The sequence below is a fragment of the Aspergillus puulaauensis genome, chromosome 7, assembly GCF_016861865.1.
Source record: "Aspergillus puulaauensis MK2 DNA, chromosome 7, nearly complete sequence".
In the NCBI taxonomy this organism is placed as follows: Eukaryota; Fungi; Ascomycota; class Eurotiomycetes; order Eurotiales; family Aspergillaceae; genus Aspergillus; species Aspergillus puulaauensis.
The window spans coordinates 1,752,794-1,774,201 of NC_054863.1; the positions used below are offsets into that span (position 1 = coordinate 1,752,794).

General features: G+C 49.9%; 9 protein-coding genes across 9 annotated transcripts; 8 read left to right on the forward strand and 1 right to left on the reverse strand.

Annotated features, from left to right (window-relative positions):
* Positions 1–803: 803 nt before the first annotated feature.
* APUU_70659S (uncharacterized protein) lies at positions 804–3,460 on the forward strand (the record flags this gene model as incomplete). Its single annotated transcript, XM_041695556.1, has 4 exons — positions 804–965; positions 1,045–1,531; positions 1,585–2,584; positions 2,641–3,460. The coding sequence occupies 4 exons, from the start codon at positions 804–806 to the stop codon at positions 3,458–3,460; spliced, it is 2,469 nt and encodes an 822-aa protein (XP_041561275.1).
* A 236-nt stretch (positions 3,461–3,696) lies between these two features.
* On the forward strand, positions 3,697–5,221 carry YTM1 (WD repeat WDR12/YTM1 family ribosome biogenesis protein; the record flags this gene model as incomplete). The annotated part of the gene is made up of 2 exons (XM_041695558.1): positions 3,697–3,826; positions 3,888–5,221. 2 exons carry the CDS (start codon positions 3,697–3,699, stop codon positions 5,219–5,221), a joined length of 1,464 nt encoding a protein of 487 aa, XP_041561276.1.
* A 241-nt stretch (positions 5,222–5,462) lies between these two features.
* Positions 5,463–6,011, reverse strand: APUU_70661A (mitochondrial 37S ribosomal protein uS13m; the record flags this gene model as incomplete). Its single annotated transcript, XM_041695559.1, has 4 exons — positions 5,463–5,507; positions 5,569–5,835; positions 5,900–5,944; positions 6,009–6,011. The coding sequence occupies 4 exons, from the start codon at positions 6,009–6,011 to the stop codon at positions 5,463–5,465; spliced, it is 360 nt and encodes a 119-aa protein (XP_041561277.1).
* Positions 6,012–6,344: 333 nt separating this feature from the next.
* Positions 6,345–7,296, forward strand: CPR2 (peptidylprolyl isomerase; the record flags this gene model as incomplete). The annotated part of the gene is made up of 6 exons (XM_041695560.1): positions 6,345–6,452; positions 6,520–6,597; positions 6,650–6,666; positions 6,729–6,832; positions 6,898–7,042; positions 7,098–7,296. 6 exons carry the CDS (start codon positions 6,345–6,347, stop codon positions 7,294–7,296), a joined length of 651 nt encoding a protein of 216 aa, XP_041561278.1.
* Positions 7,297–8,939: 1,643 nt separating this feature from the next.
* On the forward strand, positions 8,940–11,065 carry DED1 (DEAD/DEAH box helicase; the record flags this gene model as incomplete). Its single annotated transcript, XM_041695561.1, has 3 exons — positions 8,940–9,142; positions 9,235–9,302; positions 9,378–11,065. 3 exons carry the CDS (start codon positions 8,940–8,942, stop codon positions 11,063–11,065), a joined length of 1,959 nt encoding a protein of 652 aa, XP_041561279.1.
* A 520-nt stretch (positions 11,066–11,585) lies between these two features.
* APUU_70664S (uncharacterized protein) lies at positions 11,586–11,969 on the forward strand (the record flags this gene model as incomplete). The annotated part of the gene is made up of 1 exon (XM_041695562.1): positions 11,586–11,969. The coding sequence occupies one exon, from the start codon at positions 11,586–11,588 to the stop codon at positions 11,967–11,969; it is 384 nt and encodes a 127-aa protein (XP_041561280.1).
* A 1,038-nt stretch (positions 11,970–13,007) lies between these two features.
* Positions 13,008–15,591, forward strand: APUU_70665S (putative INO80 chromatin remodeling complex (Ies1); the record flags this gene model as incomplete). Its single annotated transcript, XM_041695563.1, has 5 exons — positions 13,008–13,431; positions 13,502–14,041; positions 14,096–14,149; positions 14,209–14,250; positions 14,312–15,591. 5 exons carry the CDS (start codon positions 13,008–13,010, stop codon positions 15,589–15,591), a joined length of 2,340 nt encoding a protein of 779 aa, XP_041561281.1.
* A 1,302-nt stretch (positions 15,592–16,893) lies between these two features.
* APUU_70666S (INSIG family protein) lies at positions 16,894–18,026 on the forward strand (the record flags this gene model as incomplete). The annotated part of the gene is made up of 2 exons (XM_041695564.1): positions 16,894–17,595; positions 17,661–18,026. 2 exons carry the CDS (start codon positions 16,894–16,896, stop codon positions 18,024–18,026), a joined length of 1,068 nt encoding a protein of 355 aa, XP_041561282.1.
* Positions 18,027–18,936: 910 nt separating this feature from the next.
* Positions 18,937–21,087, forward strand: ADE17 (phosphoribosylaminoimidazolecarboxamide formyltransferase/IMP cyclohydrolase; the record flags this gene model as incomplete). Its single annotated transcript, XM_041695565.1, has 4 exons — positions 18,937–18,955; positions 19,150–19,276; positions 19,390–20,875; positions 20,932–21,087. The coding sequence occupies 4 exons, from the start codon at positions 18,937–18,939 to the stop codon at positions 21,085–21,087; spliced, it is 1,788 nt and encodes a 595-aa protein (XP_041561283.1).
* Between the last annotated feature and the right edge of the window lie 321 nt (positions 21,088–21,408).

A 21,408-nucleotide genomic window follows, 5' to 3' on the forward strand; every position in this document is an offset into this window, starting at 1 on the left:
TCTGGATGAGAAGAAGATTAGTTATTTGAATAGAAGATATGTCGTTTAATCTATTAGCCAAAATGGGATTAAAATTAAACTAGCGAGCAACAAGATCGTCAAAAGCGAAACAAAGGTGAAGAAATCTCAATAGAAAAGATTCGAATAGTACATCAAGCTTCTAGATGAGCTTATCCAACATGCAATGCGGGAAATGGCGGGGCGCTCTCTATGTATCGGGTCACGACTCACAGTGTTCGAGCAAACAGCGCCAAAGCCAGGCTTTGTGAGAGGAGGCGAGCCAACACGATGAGCCCTGATACCAATAAAACTGGGGATTGCTCTGTTTTTGCGGACGGTTGCTGTACGTGGAGGGGTAGTTCTCGGAAACGGAAAGCGTAGTGCAGTTAGGGTCTCGTTTGGCTTCCAGATCGCCGTTCCAACGGGGTTGTGAATAACGACCCTTAAAGCACTCGGAAACAGAGTATCCCAAGGATTAGTGTTTTGAGGCCTCCGAGAATGAATATCGGCGGTGCTGAAAGAACCCCTCCATGAGGCACAAAATCCACCTAATTTGCTCCCAATTTAGGGAAGGCGGTCAGTAAGCTCCGCAGTCACATGGCTGCTATGGTTCGAGAGCTTGTTTCCTTCTCGCCTTGATGCTGGTCAACCAAGCACCTGGGCAGGCATTTTTGCTCAAATCCGGTGGTTTGCTGATACGTTTGCGCTGGAAACTTCCTTGAAACTGTATATTGACCTTCATCGTTCTATGTGGTGGTCTCGGCCTCTCTCAGAGTCGAACAGCGTTAAAGACACGATTCAACATGGCAACCCAACCATCGGAGAATGAGATATGCAAGGCTCTTTTGGATTTCGCCGCTGAGGGCACATATCCGGACTCGGAGAATATTGTAGCCGCAAATGTTCCCTCATCAGCGATTTCGAAAGAACTGGAGCTTCTTACGCAGGCCAGAGACCAGGTGGAGGTAGGAGATATGACCAATTCTGGTCTTGAATACCCAAGTATTGGCTGTCAAAGGTTTTCTGACTCTTTTTGATAATTAGACAGAAATAAGTTCGCTAAGTCGGGATAATGATTTTGTTATCGACGATTGGATTTCGCAGGCCAAACAGCTTCATGCAGACCTCGAACGGTCTCGCCTCACTGCGCGGGAAATTGTAAAACAGCATGAAACCACGAAGCCGCTACAGTTAAAGGTTGAGGATGCAGCCGCAAAGGTTGATCTGGTTGAAAAAGAGATTGTATTCAACCAGGCTGTGACGGATACCCTGGTAGATGTTCACGGTCTCTGTCAACGACTTGGTGCCACGCGAGCCCTTTGTCAAAATGGCCAAATTACGGCTGCAATCGACAACCTAGAGACGATCGAACGTTCCATAAACCTGGACACCTGTTTCAAGCACGCTAATGTAATTACTTTATTATCGGAAAACCTTGCGGAAATGCGACGAGAAATTGTGGACTTGCTCTATATTCGCTGGAACAAACATTTGGAGCTTGACCAAAACCAGGGAACACTGACAATTTCTGGTAGGTCGTTTACAGTATTAACCGATGGAGAACATTACTAAAAAAAAGGACAGCCGATACTCTGGAAGAGACCATTTCCGCTTTAGCTCGCTTGGATGAGCTGCCTGCAGCGAGCGACAAATTCCAGAAGGACTTGTTTCTCGAGATTCTGGATCCGGTATTGCTTCCTAATATGGATTGTTATAGTCATGGGGTCCGTGTCGAGAAGTCATCAATTGCTGTCAATCCCGAGCCATCGCCTGCCTCGGTTTCAGACGTCCTGGACTGTATTACCAGAATATTTAGCTTTCTTCGCCGCTCTCTACCCGATTCTATCCTAACCTCTCTTTCTGACTCATTCATCCCCGCGGTTTCGTCGAAGATCATATCTCACTGGCTGTCGTCTGCGATACCTACGGAACTTGGTGGCTTGGACAAGTTTGAAGCCACATTAAACCACGTCCTCCAATTCACCAAAACCATAGAATCACTTGACTGGCATGGTCAAGAAGAACTGATTTCTTGGACCAACCAAGCCCCGCGTCTGTGGCTGACGAGGCGGAGAGTTGACTCGTTAGACCAGGTTCGACAGGTGCTCGCTGCGAGCAAATGGGACTCACGGCAAGTAGAAAGAGTCGAAAAGAGGCAGGTTTCTGAAACGGATGAGGTACTGTTGGATAATTCAGCCTCAGATGACTGGGATGCCGGTTGGGACGACGAGAAAGAAGAAGAAACTGCACATAATGCCGACGAAGATGTCAGCGCCTGGGGGTTGGACGACGAAACGGACGATACGAAGGCTACTAAGCCGGGTATTCCAGACGCCGACGAAGATGAAGCCGGGGATGCTTGGGGGTGGACAGAGGACGATGAAGATGATCAAGCTCCAGCAGAAAAAGCCGAACCAAAGAAAGTAACTGCAGAACAACATGTCAAAGACAATGAATCAGGCACCCGAACCAATCCCAAGGAGATAACATTGAGGGAGAATTATACGATTACTGATGTGCCTGATTCTATTATCCGAATTATCCGGCAGCAAATCGCAGACTCTGAGACCATATCGCAACCTTTGTATGTTTTAAATTAACCCATTGAGTCAGCACCAGCTAACACAGCACTCCAACCAGGCACTCTAACACACTGGTATCGTCCTCGGGTGCCGGCCTTCTTGCTTTGCCAACACTGATACTTGCTATGTTCAAGGCAACAGCGCCGTCATTTTATGGTATCAAACTCAATGCAGGCCAGATGTATCTTTATAATGATAGCCTATACCTCTCCGACCAAGTGCGACAAGTCGCCGATGACCATCAGCTCCCAAGGCTCCATGGCGACATCGATGCACTGGAGAAATTTGGCAAATTGGCATATAGCAAAGAAATGCAGACACAGCGAACCATCCTTGCTGACATCTTAGATGGTGCGCAGTCATTCAGCCAGTGCTCTGAACAGCCTTTTCTTGGGGAGTGTGAAAACGCTGTGAGCGCAACGGTGGATCGGGTGCGGGATGTTTACAAGGAGTGGCAACCTATCCTTTCACACTCAGCGCTGCTCCAAGCCATTGGGTCTCTGGTATCGACGGTAACTGATAAGATTATCATTGATGTCGAGGATTTGGGTGATATATCCGAGTCGCAGTCTCAGAAGCTGGTTTCCTTCTGCAATCAACTATCAAAACTAGAAGATCTGTTTCTGCCTCAGGTTTCGGACAATGCTGAACCGGTACCCATGACCGCCGTTTACGTGAGAAACTGGCTGAAGTTTCAGTATCTGATTAACATACTCGAAAGCTCGCTGGCAGACATCAAATTTCTGTGGGTGGAGGGGGAGTTGTCCCTCGAATTCTCAGCCGACGAAGTTGTTGATTTGATTGAGGCACTTTTTGCAGAGTCGGACTACCGGCGGAAGGCGATCGCGGAGATTAAGAGAGCGTCCAAGGGCTTATAATGTATATAGGACATTGAAGTGTTTATATCTTTGATAGCGTGCTGGGATGTTTTTTCAGAGTCCAGATTTAGTAGTACCTATGCGGGGAATCTTCCGCACTTGGCGCAAATGGCCGCATCGCCCGCCGTAATTTTTTTCCTGTCGCCAAGCGGAGATTTTTCTGTTCTGCCCGCGATTGCGCAGACCTCACCATCGCAGTCATATATTCCTCTTTTACCTGAATACATATATTTACGATGGATGCCAGTCAGAATTCTGCGGCGGACTCGTCGCAGGCCGTGCAGAGGCAAGTGCGCGTGCAGCTTACCAGTCAACAAGAAGAGATCGCACTGCCCGACAGTACAGGCCCAATCTTAGTTCCTACCGGTGAGTCCCCTTGAAATATGATATATTGGTTGACCAGAATACTAACTTTTGATGCTTCTAGGTCTGAAGCGGTACGCTCTCTCAACATTGGTCAATAATCTCTTGAGCAATGACAAACCGATCCCATTTGAATTCCTTATCAACGGGTCTTTTCTCCGAACTTCAATCGATGAATATCTCACGGCCAACGGAATCTCGGCGGAAACTACTTTGGAGATTGAATATGTTCGAGCTTTAATACCACCTTTGCATATCGCCTCATTTGAGCACGATGACTGGGTAAGCTCAGTTGACGTGCTTTCTGCATCGTCGCCTGCTGCGGCTGGCTCAAGTGCTGCATCACAAGGCCAGGCACGGATCCTCTCAGGAAGCTACGATGGCCTCCTACGTTTATGGAATATGTCTTCTCAAGTGATCGCAACCTCACCGTCACCAACTGAGGGCGGGCATGCTTCGTCTATCAAGGCCACAAAATTCATCTCCCCGACCTCGATTGTGTCGGCCGGCCTCGATCGTACAGTGCGCCTATGGAAGTATTCCGAAAGTGAAGATGGATTTTCGGGGAAGATTGCTCCACAACTCGAACTTTATGGGCACAAATCAGGGATCAATTCGTTAGCCGTACACGCACCTTCAAATCGCATCCTTTCGGCCTCAGCAGACCACAGTGTAGGGTTTTGGTCGACAAAGAAATCCGAGGCGCCAGCCGCCCCTGAAGATCTGCTCCCATCAGCTGCGTCGAGGACATCCAAGAAGAGGAAACTAAATGCTTCTGTGAGCGTCTCACAACGTGGGCCACTCGCGCTCCTATCCTCCCATACCGCACCCGTCTCAGATGCAATCTTCGACGCCAATGACTCTACGGTCGGCTACTCTGCGTCATGGGATCACTCGCTGCGCACATGGGATCTTGTCACCGCGGCACTTGTGGATACACGAACAACGTCCCATTCTCTTCTTTCGCTCCAGCACCTGCCTGATCACAACCTTCTTGCGACTGGAACATCTGCCCGTCACACCACCCTCATAGACCCGCGTGCATCGGCAGCAACCATCTCCGCTATGACCCTCCGCGGCCATACAAATGCTGTGGTTTCTCTCGCACGGGATCCCAACAGCTCATATGGGCTTATCAGTGGCAGCCACGATGGCACATGCCGAATCTGGGATCTGCGTGCTACGAAAACAGACAAAGGTGGGGCTGTGGGTGAAAGTGTGTATTCCATTTCGCGGAAGAGTTTGGAGGAAGAGGGCAAAGCAAACACCAAGCGCGTGGGTGGAGAGGGGGTCAAAGTTTTCAGTGTATGCTGGGATCGCGAAGTGGGTATAGTGAGCGCTGGTGAGGACAAGCGGATTCAAATCAACCGCGGCGAGGGTGTGCTCTCATCTAGTTAGCTTTGAGTACTTAAATAGATCCGGCGCGTTAGGCGTAAGCTAAAAAGTTAGGTAATGCTACAGGTCTCTTTGTGAATAAGAGAAGTCTTCCCATCCATATATAGTACACTTTGTGGAATCCTAGGGGAATCAAACTTGGAATAAAATACATTTGAATACAACGCCATGCCATGCCCTCACACAATAAACCTGCCGCCAGGGCGATCCAAGCAGACCAAGGCTAGCACCCAGAAGGCCATATTCAAAGTCGTCGCTCCATACGGTTGAGCTTAATCGCGGTTTTAGTCTATATAGAGGAGATCAGATTAGCGTTCTTAATTCTGGTATTAGAGCATGAGTAAACCAACCTGTGTTCTCGTCTTCTGGCCTCTAGCTGGCAATCCCAACGCATGACGCCGACCACGGTATGTACCCGTCTCCTTCAGGCGTTTGATATCATCAAGAATCTTTCTCCGAAGATCGTTTTCGATTTTCATATCTGAGAGTGCCGCCGTAAGATCAAGGACCTGTTTGTTGGCCAGCTCGCCGACCCGACATGTTGGGTGGATGTGGAAGCGGGATAATATGCGTGATGAGACTTGGGGTCCGACACCAAAGAAACTCTGAAGTGATTTCTGTATAAAGAAAGGCCGGTTAGATACTTGGCCCGGTATATCGAGGCTTAGTGGGTTTGCTTGCCTGGACCAGATTGCGCTCCGGGAAGTTGACACCTAGGACGAAAACCTATTTTAAGGTTAGTCTCTTGGTTTGACCATTGTGGCGACCTAGCAATTGTAGCCCGACGTACCATTTTGACTGCTCCTAGATTCCTGGATGGGACGGATCTCAGGCGCTGTTGTTGCTTCGGATGCTGTCAAGTCAGGAGAGAAAATCAGTGTCGCAATAGCGTTCTTCCGGTATGCAGTACCGTAACTTTCAATAATATTCTGCTTAACTCAAGTTGTTTTGTTAGTATTTCTCGGTAAATAAAGTAATAGATTACTGTACAATTATTAAATTACAGTAAATATTTCCCCAAATGTGATAGCTTCCCGATAACGCAAGCTGTCCTTCATCGCTTGAGTTCCTGGTCTCCGACTTCCCCCTCATTCTATCCTCATCGAACAGTTGGGACATTGTGTGAATGATGGCGAATTTCAAGAACCTTTTCTTATCTTTCTTCTTGGTCGTGGCCCTTGGCCTGGCTCTCGTCCACGCCAGTGAGGCTCGTGGACCGAAGATTACCAGCAAGGTGACCATTCCACCTCGGGCCTTCCTTCCTGCTTGTGGGCGCAATGTTAACTCTTTGACTTCCTTAGGTTTATTTCGATATTGAGCATGGTGATGAGAAATTGGGCCGAGTTGTCCTTGGACTGTACGGCAAGACCGTCCCTGAGGTAATTATCCCATCCTTATTGCCTCCGTCCGTACGCTAATTTGAGATTGTAGACAGCAGAGAACTTCCGGTATGGCGCTTACTAGTAAAGTGCATATCTATAATTTTTCATTACTGACCATATCACTCAAGTGCTCTCGCTACTGGTGAGAAGGGCTTCGGATATGAAGGGTCCACCTTCCACCGCGTGATCCCCCAATTCATGATTCAGGGTGGTGACTTCACCAAGGGTGATGGTAAGACTTTAAAACCCCGATCATATAAGTATAGAGGTCTATAATCACTAACTATTATCAAAAAGGCACTGGAGGAAAGTCTATTTACGGTGCGAAGTTCAAGGATGAGAACTTCAAACTGAGACACACCAAGAAGGGAGTCCTGAGCATGGCCAACGCCGGCAAGGACACCAACGGCTCCCAGTTCTTCATCACCACTGCCATTACCTCGTAAGTCGCCCTAGTTTTGGTTGATTGTGGAGCATGATTCTGACCACCTGCGCAGTTGGCTTGATGGCAAGCACGTCGTCTTCGGCGAGGTTCTCGAGGGTTATGACATCGTCGAGAAGGTTGAGAGCGTCCCGACGCGCGCTGGCAACAAGCCCACCAAGGACGTCAAGATTGTTAAGAGCGGCGAGCTTGAGCTTGAGGCCGATGCCAGCGCGGAGGAAGATGATAGCAAAGGTAGCCACAAAGAGCTATAGAGCAGTTCCCGGCTCCATACCCGCCATATCAAAAAAGCCCGATGCTGATGGGTTGTGTGATCGAAAGCTATGCCGAGCGGTGAACCGTCTGAATCCTATGAACCGTCCCAAGTAGCTGATGCGACGGCCACTTCCGACCACACTTCCATGTTTCCTAGAGTCGCAATGTTCGTCGTGGTTATTGGTGTGGTTGTGCTTTTAGTGAAGAACAAGAGTAAGTTCAACGGCGCTTACAAAAAGGAAGAGGAAAAGAACATTGTCTAGAATAGATGGATTGTTCATAACTTCGTACGCTCTCTACAATATTCATGAAGTCCCCTGTTCCCGAGTACTATCATCTGCAAATACATAATTCACCAAGCCTCGTACTTCTCCCAGGGCTCGAGTCGGGTCGCCTCTTTGCGCGAAAGTGGCAATTTAGGTCACATGACAAGCGGTGGCAATTCAGGTGAAGACGCGAGCGCATTCACGAATTCAGGTTCAACCGCTGTTCGATGATGTCCGTAGAACGAATCCTGCCGGGCAAAAGACTTGGCTGGGTCCCTGTTACACCTATAATTTTGGATCGCATGTTTGGGTGGCGTCGTAGAGGCCGTACAACTGCTAGGGTATCTTGTACTTCGGTATAACATGCTCTACCAAGTACTATAATAGTAACTAAGTAGTCTGTGCAATAGTTACCGGGTAGTCAAGATTACGATGGAGATTTTTCGGAACGATGTACTAATACTTCCCCTCTGCAAGACTTTAACAGATCTGGAGAAACCGTCCGATCAAATCCTTGGAAAAGGAGTGGCCAGCCCTTTGCGCTTCAGCGGTGTTTTGATTGGCAGTCCGATCTTCTGGCGGTGGACTGCGAGTTTTACTTTGTCTTTTTTGCCTTCGTTTTACAACGTCGGTGGAAAAGGGAAGAAGAGGAAAAAAAAAAAAAAAAGCACCTCAACCACTGGCTGGGAATAACCAAAGTCTGACTTTAGGAACGGATGGCAATTTTAACCAGCAGAGAGTAATAGCCATACAGCAATACTGGACTGCCATTTTGCGTAGTGCCTGCCCACTGGCAGGAATTTAATACGCTGTTGAACACTCAGAGCCTGACTTGACACTTGCGGACTAAGCCTTTCTTGCCTCTTCTCCTCCTCCCACAAACCTTCTTACTCTCTTTTCTTCTTCCCTCCTCATCCTCCTCCTTAAACCCCTTCTTCTCAAGACCCCATACTCAAAAGTCTTTTCTTTTTTTCAATCTCCGACCTCCGTATCACCTCTTTCTTTTACCGATTTCCTTTTTTTTTCTCTCCCTTTTCGCACTTAATAGAAGGTTAGGTGTGGGAGATCACATTGTTTGTCTTTAAACACTTTCTCTTGCTGTGCTCCTCTATTCCTGTGTTCTACTCCTTGATAGAGCCTTGGGAATCTTCTTTGCTCTCGCATTCTACAGTTTGTTTTTTGTTGTACGAAACCTCGAGTATCTCAAGTATTCTCGTTTCGTTCGAAGCAAGAGCAGGTTCGCAGTTTTTTTGAGCAAATCACTTCTGCTCCGCTATTTCTACATCGTACGTCCCCCCGACTGGTTTTCCTGCCTTCCCTGCGATTCATCTGACTTACATGTGGTGGATTTGATCAGTCTTTGAAATACCGCAAAAATGGCCGACGGCTTGAACATGGGTAGCCTTACCCTCAACGATTCTCAGCATGCGCCCGCTCCTGGAGGTCCCAACCCGCCTGGTGGAGGCCGCGCTGCCTACATCCCTCCACACCTCCGCCAGCGCCAAGTTCCTGCAAACGCGGCAACCGCGGACGCTGCTCCTCCCCCAGGCCCCGCTGGGGGCTCGTGGGGTGGCCCTAGGTATGTGTGCGCCATCGGTCTACGCCATTTCTATCCCGATGATGCGCTAAAGCCTCTATTCGACCATATAACTGACTATTATTCTCACACAGAGGAGGCCCTCGTGGTGGTAACTGGGCTAATGCCAACGCTCCTGATTTCAGCCCCCGTGGTCCCAATGGTAATACCAACACCGGATGGAGCGCCACTGAAGGCGGTCGCCCATCTTTCAACCCAAATGCTTACGGAAACCCAGGTCACGCAGGCGGCGGCTACGCTGGTGCCTCTGCCCGCGGCTCCGGAGATGGCCAGTGGCGCGACGGCAAACATGTCCCTGGTCCCGCAAACCCCCGTCTGGAACGCGAACTGTTCGGTATCCCCAACGACCCCTCTAAGCAGAACACTGGCATCAACTTCTCCAACTACGATGATATTCCCGTTGAGGCTTCCGGCCAGGATGTTCCTGAGCCCGTGAACACGTTCACAAACCCTCCCTTGGATGACCACCTGCTGTCGAACATCAGCTCTGCTGGATACCAGACTCCCACACCCGTCCAGAAGTACTCGATTCCCATTGTGATGAATGGCCGTGATCTTATGGCTTGCGCTCAGACTGGTTCCGGAAAAACAGGTGGTTTCCTCTTCCCCATTCTGTCTCAGGCTTACCAGAATGGCCCTGCGGTTCCCCCTCCTTCAGCGGCTGGTCAATATGGCCGCCAGCGTAAGGCATACCCGACCTCGCTGATCCTGGCTCCAACTCGTGAGCTTGTTTCTCAAATCTTTGATGAGTCCCGGAAATTCGCCTACCGCTCGTGGGTTCGCCCTTGTGTCGTTTACGGTGGTGCTGATATTGGCTCTCAACTGCGTCAGATTGAGCGTGGCTGTGACCTTCTGGTTGCTACACCCGGTCGTCTCGTCGATCTCATCGAGAGAGGCCGTATCTCTCTGATCAACATCAAGTATTTGATTCTTGACGAAGCTGACCGCATGTTGGACATGGGTTTCGAACCCCAGATCCGCCGTATTGTAGAGGGTGAAGATATGCCTAACGTCAATGACCGTCAGACACTCATGTTTTCGGCCACTTTCCCTCGAGACATCCAGATGCTGGCGCGTGACTTCCTAAAGGATTATGTTTTCTTGTCCGTTGGTCGTGTTGGATCTACTTCGGAGAACATCACCCAGAAGGTGGAATACGTTGAGGATCATGACAAGCGCTCCGTCCTTTTGGACATTCTCCACACTCACGGCACCACTGGTCTCACCCTCATCTTCGTTGAGACCAAGCGTATGGCGGATGCCCTGTCCGACTTCCTTATTAACCAGCGGTTCCCTGCCACTGCAATTCACGGTGACCGCACCCAGCGTGAGCGTGAGCGCGCCTTAGAGATGTTCCGCTCTGGTCGCTACCCAATCCTTGTTGCCACAGCTGTTGCTGCCCGTGGTCTTGATATCCCGAACGTCACCCACGTTATCAACTATGACCTTCCCACCGATATTGACGATTACGTCCACCGCATTGGCCGTACCGGTCGTGCTGGTAACACTGGTATCGCCACTGCTTTCTTCAACCGTGGCAACCGCGGTGTTGTCCGTGACCTCATTGATCTCCTCAAGGAAGCTCACCAGGAACTACCCTCGTTCTTGGAGAGCATTGCTCGTGAAGGTAGCGGATATGGTGGCCGTGGAGGCCGGGGAGGTCGCGGCCGCGGCACCAACGCCACTCGCGATATGCGTCGCGTGGGTGGTGGCATGGGCGGTCCTCCTTCCTATGGCGGCGGCGGTGGCTTCGGTGCCCCTGCTGGCGGCTATGGTGGTGGCTTCGGCGGAGCTCCTTCTTATGGCGGCGGCGGCTACGGCGGCGGCTACGGAGGTGGTGGTGGTGGTGGTGGTGGTGGCTACGGCAACCCCTCCGGTCCTACCGGGCCTTCTTCCTGGTGGTAAACATGAGCTTGTGGTTTTGACGCGGCGGCCGAGTCTGATTGGTTCCTTTCTTCCTTTTTCTCTATTGCTTCCTACCTGATGGCCATGGGATGCGATCAGAACAATCGCTGAGTTGTTGCTCTCTTACTACAACTTCTCAGCTCCGGCTTTGTCACGACTGCGACGACTCGATTAGATTTTTTTTTTTCCCTTACGTTGATCCCCCTTGAGCAATATGCGGTGTTCTTGTCTGCTTTTCTACGCATTTCGAAATTTTGTCGATGTTCTTTTTCCTTTTTGTTTTGTTTTGTTTTTAGACATGGATTTCGATGTGGTCTGGGCTCGTTGTCTTACTCTTGACTGTACACCAACTCGAGGTTGAGAGTTTTTCGAGCCGGCGTTGCATGAACATCATAGATTGCGTTGACTTTCTCCTGCAACCGCTGTTACCAGATACCCATTTTGTTCTTAGGCGGCCATATGGAGATTGACGACGCGTGCCGAGCAGGCTTTCCGGCTTTTTCGAAGCGAAGTGCATTTTATGATTTTCCTCAGCAACTGCATCGACCGTGTCTTACAACATAGAGTACTTTTTCTCTTTATCAGTTTCGGTATCCTCAAGGGGGTGTTCTTTTACTCGCATTTGGTTCCTCCTTCATGTTCTTTTTCCTCGAAACCATACCTCCTTCTCCGACCTGGGTCTCTGCCTACTATTCGGGTTCAAGTAGGTCATTTCTGGCGCAATGAAAGGCTTGCGGGACAGAAGTCGACTTCTACGGAACCAGGGCCTTATGTTATTTTTTCTCTTAATTTCTCATTTGTTTTCCTCTTTTACGAGAAGACCGCGGGCCTTCCTCGCCGAGTACTGGTTTCTTCGCACTACGTCTACGAAGCAGTGGTACACGAAATCATGACGCATGGGTGAGAGAGATGGGATTCTTTGCATTATATCTGGCGTTGGCTTGCTGCTAGTTCCACCAAAATTTACACAGGTGTCTTGTGGAGGCTGACATTGAACGGGATCTCTCTTATTATGATCATTACTCGGAACCGTGGAGGGTTGGAAGCTGCGTTGCTGGCAGTATTCGTGGTACATCATGGATCTATTTGCATGTCAGTAGCAGTTCAGGTTTAAAGGGATATGTCGAAGACGGCCCTGCTTATGGAGACTAGGTCTCGAGAAGGAGCTAGTCACAATTTAACCCAAAAGTTTGATGCTCATTTGTATGTGTAGATCAAGTAAATTTCAAAGTAAAGTCGCTTAGGAAGAGATTACTCCACGCTCTGTGGATTTGGGACAAATGGTTAAGCCGCAAGTCCCCCTTATAGTTACAGTACTTAGGTATAAGGCTCGAGCCAGTGAACACCCGTGACCGTGACCGGGCTTACTGCGTAATGTATGGAGTACTGACTACTGAGTAGTTGGTGGCCAGTATGAATTCACGTGCTGCGTCACAAAAGCGGCGGCAGTGAATGAAAATTACCAGAATTACCAACTTGCGTATAATAACATACAAGCGATCGTGGCAGAGAGTGGGATTTCCCACCAATTTTGGGCCGTGTACTGGCTTTACGGAAATGGATCGAGGAGATCGCGCTCCAGCGTCAACCAGCAACCCCAGCTCTCTCTCACGCTTCTTCGAGCTCTTTTCAGTTCCCCTTCCATCCTTTCATCTCCTTCCGCCTCATCCCGCCCATCTCCTTCTCCTTTTCTCCCCTTCCCATCCTCCTCTGCTTTACACTCGCCGCTGTCATTCTCATTTCGCTCATTCCTCTAGCGACTCGATCTACTTCTTCCGCCATTATAGCTTCTCGGACTTCTGCCCTGCCGTTTGCCGAGTGCGCTTTGCCCTCCCAGGGCACGTGGTCGAAAACGTCGCTAAAGAGTGATCATCTCACATTATACTCCTATCAACCCATCGATTTTCATTGGAATTGACACCTCCGCGGCTTCTAGTTCGCAATGGCTGATGTCGAAAGCGCCGGCGTGGACGATTCGTTCGCGCAATCCGAAACCCATGATGAACAGCAAATCCACAACATGACGGTCGGCACGAGACGCCAACCAAATGGCACAATAGGATCAGTCTATTCCGGAAACAAAATCAGACATTTGAAGAAAGAAGACGGCATTCCCCTCTGGCGCAAAGACATCCAGTTTCAGTTCCTCAAGCTTGTGTTTGAAGACAAGACACAGGTCTTTACCCGTTGGCCCGATGGAGAGAAAAACTTGGACTTTGCGGATATCTATATCGATGCTATGGCTAGGAGTAGCAAAACCAGCAAGATCCTTAAGGACAAGCTGCAGAGCGACAAACAGGCTGCTATCAGCATGGCCATGGTTTGCCTACTGGTTAACTTTGGAAGAATGAATACGACACTCAATTGTATGTTCCTCTTCTCTATTTGCTTTTCGTTGTTCTCACCGGGATAATGCTTACCTTGTTCAAACCATAGTCTTCCCCGAAATGCGTGCTCAGCTCCGAACCTACCACTCCATCCCTTCCTTACAAGCGCATCAAGACCCCAACGCCTATAAGCAGCTTCAGGATGCCCCCCGCCTCAAATCCATCCTGAAGGGTGCTTCTGAAGACGTGGATCAACCAAATACTCTAGATAAGATCAAACGGGAAAACGTCCCCCGTACCAACCCGGTGAACCTGATATTCGTCCTTGCGCAATATGCACCAAAAGTGTCCGAGATGCACTTCTTCCCTCCCCGAGATTTCTTTGATCTTGTCATGCGATCCACTTTGAGCAGTCAAACCCGGGCGAGGGCTTTCCTATGGCTCATGTGGTGGTATCTGGAGAGTGACTTCTCGCATGAGGCTGCCCTCAATAACCCTTTCGGTCCAGGTCTAGAAGGTGAAGGAACAGGGGGTTTGCCGATTAAAGTTCCCTCTTTCGATATCCTCACCGAAGAGCAGGCAAATGAGGAGAACGTTGACACTCCGTCCGAAATTGAGTATGGCGAGGAGAAACGACTAGAACGCAAGAGTAAGTCATCACAAAAAGCTTATGGGTCTTCATCGGCGCTAACCTCATTCACAGGGATCTTAGAGGAAGAGGAGCCAACTCCAAGAGCGCCGAAGCGTCCTAAAAAATGTAAGCGCTCCTGAGATTATCATACCTGTCGGGTTCATCCTAACGCTCTTGCTTCACAGTGCCGTACTGGGAATTTATGTTCTTGAAGCAACTCGATCCAGGTGAGTCGATTTCAAATCAATTATATACTTACGACGAATTCGTTTACTAAAATCTCAAAAGGCACTAAAATTCAAGGCCGTCAATATAACGCCAAGGGAGACGCATACAGGGCTGGGACAGACTCTGATGACCTTATTGAGTGGCGAAACCCTGATGGGTCAATCCGTTCTACGATGAAGATGCCTAGAGAGGAGGATTATGGCTACCAGGGTGCCGTTATCGAAGGCCCGTCGCCTCGCATTGTCCTGAGGACAAAGGTGGAACAAACACCCGATGCCTCCCCAGCACCCCCAGGAACTGGCCATCCTGTCCTGAACCGATTTGTCACGGAAGCCTCCCCGCATCATCATCAAAGTTCAAGTCGACGGCCCCGGCCACTTACCCAACACCAATTGGCTGTTGAGAGGAACCGTCGGCAACGAATTGAATACATCTTGGCCAAACGGAAAGGTGACGCATATCGCATGCTCCGGGCGAAGAGAGTGCACGAGATGCCTTTTACCCGCTACGGGCGTCTACTGCAGAATCTGCCAGATGGTTATGACACGGAAGATGATAAGTCTTGGGGCAAGGGAGGACTTCTACCGAATCCGGAAGAAGAAGAGGACTTTGGCGAATGTGCAAATTATTACTTGTCAGTTATCCGGAAAGCTTCCAGACGGTTGGACCGATGGGACTACGAAAATGCCAATGGGCCAAGGAGAGACCGGAAGAAGGAACGGGAAGAGCGTCAGAAAGCAAGAGAGGAGGCTTTGGTCTTTGACGACGACATTGACGGGAAGACATCTTCTCGAAGTAGAGCTCGGGCGCAGCGCAATGCTAAACGCAAGCTCGCTCGAGCTGCCGCCGCGGCGGGGGGCACTACTCCATCGGCAGCTACTTCGAAAACAGCCGCATCCCGTTCGAAAGGCAACCGGAACAGAGCCCAAAAGGGCGCGGCAGCAACCTCTCTTGGTGCAAGCGCGGGATTGGACACTCCAAGTGGGGAGGGCGCACTCTCGCCTGCTCCTGAAGGAGAAGAGGGCCTCGATGATATTGATCGGGAGCTTCTGGGCGAAGGTAGTGGCGACGAGGATGACATTCCTTCCCGTGGACTCGAGGTCTCGGGCGCCGGTGAGGGAGGGTACGAAGATAGTTTCTTAGGCGGGGATGCTGACGAAGACGCCGACGCTTTGTCTTCTGACGAAGAAGATGAGGATGGAGAAGACGAGGATCTCGATGACGGTGATGTCGACATGGATGTCGAGGGCGAGGCAGATGATAATTCGTCCATACCCGATGGTCCTGCGCGATACGCCGCGAGTGACGCTTCGGGGGTCGACATGGCAAACGACTACTAGGCAACCAGAATGGAGGGGAGGACCAGAACAACACATTAATATCTTTGTCGTGACCGAAACGAGTATGGGGTTCGAGGTTTCTACTTTTCTCTTTTTCTTTTTCTTTTTTCCACACCATTTCAAAAAGCTAGACCCTTATGTGTGTGCAGCATCTAGCATTAACTGTTCTTGCGCCTCCAAGACTATTTTCTCCTTACTATTACTTCTCTACACAATTCTTTATCTATATTTATTTTTTTATTTTATTTTTTTACAGATTCTGCCCGCCAGCTGGTCAATAGAAGTTAATGGCAGAAATACTGACGGAAACGCTGTGAAAAAGTCATGACTTTAGCAAACTACTCTATCTGTGCTCCGTAGCCTTACAGAGTAGAACGCCGCCATCCGCTTTGCCACCACATGAATTGCCAAGTCCTGTAGGTTAATGTTGAGACGCAAGCATCATGACGTCCAGGTGGTTTGGACGTTGGAAAGGACCATGGATTGGATCATTGGAGGCAGGAGCGATGATCACCGACAAACACCTCCGCAGATAGACGCGCGGAGAAACTCAGTTGGTGAAGATGACTCGTGGAGTCGTGGTTGGTCCACCCGTGACATGATTTGGCCATCTCCAACCGTTGAACCTAGAGACGACTGGAAACTACCGAGGAGCCCAACAAACGGAGTATAAGCTAGATTGTCTGGATGGTCATTCGTCTGCCTGAAATCCGAATCAGCAATCCCAGGTACGAGCGACTACCACGGAACCTCTGCGAGGGAGTTTAGTTGGGGAGCCCTCGCAGCTACTTACAACGCAAGCACCCCCGACTACGGAGTAGTTACTGTAGAAATCTCCTGCAGACTGCAGGTGTGGTCCAATGCTCCACATTAGCGACTCACGACTTATAATTTCTCCTCTTCTCTCCTCTTCTGCTGCTGCTGCTGCAATCCCCTGTGAGAAACCCGGGCCATTATTACTAACTCTCGCTGTTTTTTGTGTTCCCAGAGTTTCCCCAACGTCTGTTATTAATACCAGTCTCCTGCCGTCCGCCGCTGACAGCAACAGACTCCACCGTCCGATCTCTACCATTTTCCTCTCCAGCTCCTATAACGCGGTCGGATCGCAATTATCACGCAGTCACTGCCTTCAGGATAGCTTCATTCTGCTTTATAGAGGGCGAGGGGGCTAAAATCGCGCTCATATCAAACTCGGATTCTCAGGATTCGAGCTCGAGTTTTGAGTATCGCTGATTGCCACAACATCGCCTACTTCGCATTCTGCACTTCCTTTTTCAGCGCTTGACATTCGATACATCCATCATGTCCGACGACGAAGTGCCGCTTCTCCGTCCGCGCCCTCAACGAGCCTTCCGTGTCAACGACTCGTCTGAGTCGCCCACACCCGCAGAACCCTCGAATCTAGGGACACTGACTCCCAGAGAACCCGGTTCGGCCGCCATCAGTCGCAATGGGTCTATAATGAACCTGACGTCGCCGACATTATACGGGATCTACTCCCCCACAGCCTTTGAGGGAACTCGTGATGAGGATAGTGCCTGGGGAACAGAAGCAGACGTACAACCTCTGCACCCGGACAGTCCAGCGGCCCAACCTGGCTTGGGAAGAACAGAGTCTGCCGCTGTTCTTCGGACCCGGTCTCGCCTTAGCCACGGACTATTCCGCGGTGTTATCCTACCACAGACAATCAAGGGTGTGCTACTATTTGCTTTCGGCGTGGTTTACGGTATCATCACCATCCACCTTCACGAAAACCACTGGATCACTCCAGTGAAGCTGGAGTACACCCATTTCTACGGGTCATGGGAATATTTAGGGTTCTGGGGCCTGACTGGAGTGGCAATCGGGAATGCGCTTCCTCTGTTTGATTCATACTTGGACAGCGCCAGCGGTCGCACGGCGCAAGAAGAACAGCGCAATGACCAAGATGCTGCAGAACTTGCTCTTTCTTGGTCCGCGGTTGTTCGCAGCGTCGGAGCTTTTGTGGGGATTGCGTTTGCGATGGTAAAAATTCCTTCCTACATGACACTAGTTGCAGAAACAAAGACTAACATATACGTTTCCTATAGCGCCGCACCCCTTGGGAGTCCACGACCCAAGCCTCTCTGACGCTGGCCCTTGCCAACCCCGTTCTGTGGTATCTCATCGACCGCACCAAGACCGGTTTCATCTTGTCGACGACGCTCGCTATCAGCGTAATGGGACTTCTACTGGGTCTTAAGCCCGATTTGATTCCCTCAACAGATTCGTCGGCTCCCGCTATACCCTCTCTAAATGGTACCGGAGCAGAATCTGCACTGGAGGCAGGAATCACACAGGAGAGCATGGCGGTTCGGACATGGGTTGCCAGTGTTCTCTTCTGCGCATGCGTATGCTTTGGAAACATCGGCAGGCAGCTTGCCATCGGATCTGGGCGCGAAACGCTCAAGTCGTGACTTTAGTTCAGAACATTACTTAGGGTCCTTTGTTCTTGTTTTTTGTCCTTTTACTACTTAATAATAAACGAATATGCTATCATGCGTTGAATATCGAATTTCGCCGTCGTCAAAAGAATGTCAGGATGATCAGAAACAAGCATCTAATCCGAGTAAAACAAGCTAGTCAAGCAAGTACAAGCCGATGCACTACCTTACGTCGAGAAGCAAAAGATACTTCGACAAAGAGAGGTGTAGAACCAATCATTGCAGTCCCTCCCACCAAGTCTTTCGACCAAGTAGGCACTGCACCCAAGATCGATACTCTGCAAGAATTGCAGTCTGTCTCCATTCTGTATGACGATTTCCGTACTTCATAGGTACCTATCTATTAAGGTAGATCCCTCGTAGGAACGCTTTTTGAAGAATGTTAAATTTGCGTTGTTCATGTGAGAAGAAAAGAAAAAAAAAATCGGGGACGAAATTTTGGCGCTCGGTTTTGTTTAGGCGGAAGTGGTCTGTGCTGTATATGTCATGTGATATAGTTCTCACGTGTTAATTGTTGAGCGGTTAGTTGTGCTGGGTATTAATTAGTCAACTAGTTTATGCAATGGGTGTATACTTTCGATGGCTCCGAAAGCGGCGGCCCCCCACGGTACGCGAATATGGGATTAAAGCGGGAGAGATTGGTAATTTATGCCTTGTGAGTCGCGCAAAGGGGTAATTGGAGTGTTTAATCTTCATTACAACGTTGGTAACCACTTTTTTCTGGTTGTAGAAAGCTCCTCGTTGAAAAATTGTATAATTGAGGGGTAGTGGGGAGCTTCTGACTCCCAATCTTTTTTTACTTTTTTTCCTGAATCGGCTTGGGCTTTGGGTCTTGACTTCTTCTCTTCACTCTGGGGTTCATAACGTCTCTCAGTGTCTCACGATGTCTCAACAAAAGTCTGGTAAGTCCTTGAATGCTTGCTTATTTCTTCTTCGAGTCTTGGATTTCAACAATCTACAATCTCGGTCACCCCTCCTCCAGCCCTCCGCCAAGTAAAGACTTGGGTCGAGGTTCTGTCCCCACAGTTCATATTTCCCTGGTGTCTTCTATGTTTAAAGAGAGAGGAGACTGGCTAACTCAGATGTCTTATTCTAGCAATCCTTTCCGTCTACGACAAGACCGGTCTCCTAGACCTGGCAAAGGGCCTCGCTAAGCACAATGTCCGGCTTCTTGCCTCCGGTGGTACTGCGCGGATGATTCGGGAGGCTGGTTTCCCAGTTGAGTGCGTACCCATTCTTTTTCGACATGGGCTTTTGCTGTCGTGCCTGTGATTGTGGTTATGATGGATGGGATACCATTGCCTATGTGCACTTTTCGGGGGCTGACAGACACCAGAGATGTTTCAGCTATCACCCACGCACCTGAGATGCTCGGTGGTCGTGTGAAGACCCTCCACCCTGCTGTCCATGGTGGTATCCTCGCCCGTGATATCGAATCCGACGAGAAGGACCTCGCCGACCAGAACATCGCCAAGGTCGACTTCGTTGTCTGCAACCTGTACCCCTTCAAGGAGACCGTCAACAAGGTCAATGTCACCATCGAGGAAGCCGTTGAGGAAATCGATATTGGCGGAGTCACTCTACTCCGTGCCGCCGCTAAGAACCACTCCCGCGTTACTATCCTCTCGGACCCCGAGGATTACCCTGAATTCCTTAAGGAACTCGAGGCTGGTGAAATCACGGAAAAGAGCCGGAGATCATACGCCCTTAAGGCTTTCGAACACACTGCAGACTATGATTCCGCCATTTCCGTTTTCTTCCGCAAGCAATATGCTGGCAACGGTGAACAGCACCTCTCTCTGCGTTACGGAACCAACCCTCACCAGAAGCCTGCGTCTGCCGCCATGCCCCAAGGCAAGCTTCCTTTCAAGGCTCTCAACGGCTCTCCTGGATATGTCAACCTTCTCGATGCTCTGAACGCCTGGGCTCTTGTGAAGGAGCTCAAGCAGGCTCTTGGATACCCTGCTGCTGCCAGCTTTAAGCACGTGTCTCCTGCTGGTGCAGCTGTAGGTGTTCCTCTTAGTGACAAGGAGCGCAAGGTCTACATGGTCGACGATATTGCTGGAATCGAGTCCTCCGGTCTTGCCCAGGCTTATGCCCGTGCCCGCGGTGCTGACCGCATGTCCAGCTTCGGCGATGTTCTCGCCCTCAGTGACGTTGTCGATGTCACCACAGCCAAGATCGTTTCTCGAGAGGTCTCCGACGGTGTCATTGCTCCTGGTTATGAGAAGGAGGCTCTTGAGATCCTATCCAAGAAGAAGGGCGGCAAGTACCTCGTGCTCCAGATCGACGACTCTTACGTTCCTGCTGGAGAGGAGACCCGTACTGTCTATGGTATTCAGCTGAACCAGCACCGCAACGATGTTGTGATCTCCCCTCAGAAGACCTTCAACACCATCATCACGCCAAAGGATCTCAAGTCTCTCCCCGACGCTGCTCTGCGGGATCTCACTGTGGCAACCATCGCCCTCAAGTACACTCAGTCCAACTCTGTTTGCTATGCTCTTAACGGCCAGGTTGTTGGCCTCGGAGCCGGTCAACAGAGCCGTATCCACTGTACCCGTCTAGCAGGTGACAAGACCGACAACTGGTGGATGCGTTTCCACGACCGTGTAATCAACATTAAGTGGAAGGCTGGCACCAAGCGTGCTGACAAGAGCAACGCTATTGACCTACTCACCTCCGGCCAGACCCCTCGTAACGACGTCGAGAAGGCCGAGTACGAGCGCGTCTTCGAGGAGGTTCCTAAGCCATTCACACAGGAGGAGCGTGAATCCTGGCTCGAGCAACTGAGCGAGGTTGCTGTCTCCTCAGATGCCTTCGTATGTTTACTCAGTCGCTTACTTCGTGGTTATAGAGCTAACTTTCATGTCAATAGTTCCCCTTTATCGACAACGTTTTCCGCGCTGCCCGCTCTGGTGTCAAATACATTGCTGCTCCTAGCGGTAGCCAGAACGACGGGCCTGTCTTTGAGACCTCTGAGAAGCTCGGCATTACCTTCGTCGAGCAGGGCACTCGTCTTTTCCACCACTAAATTTTTAGAACAGCTTCGTAATTTGCAGTATCGAGGTAGTTTACCAAAAAAAAAAAAAAATACCCACGGGTTTGAGTTCTCACATGACGTTTCTTAGAACTTTTTTTTGCTCCATTTAGTATTATCATTATAGTGGACCATCTTGGCTACCATGGTGTATTGTTGTATTTGGGGCTAGTATCTGGATAGCCCGCCGTTAAATTGATGGCTGAAGTACGTGCCTCCGGCTTTATATAACTTGACCTCCTGGTATCCACTATATCCCGTTCCAGACCAGCAAAATCAAAACAAGCACACTCAATGGTAGTGACTGTTACATTT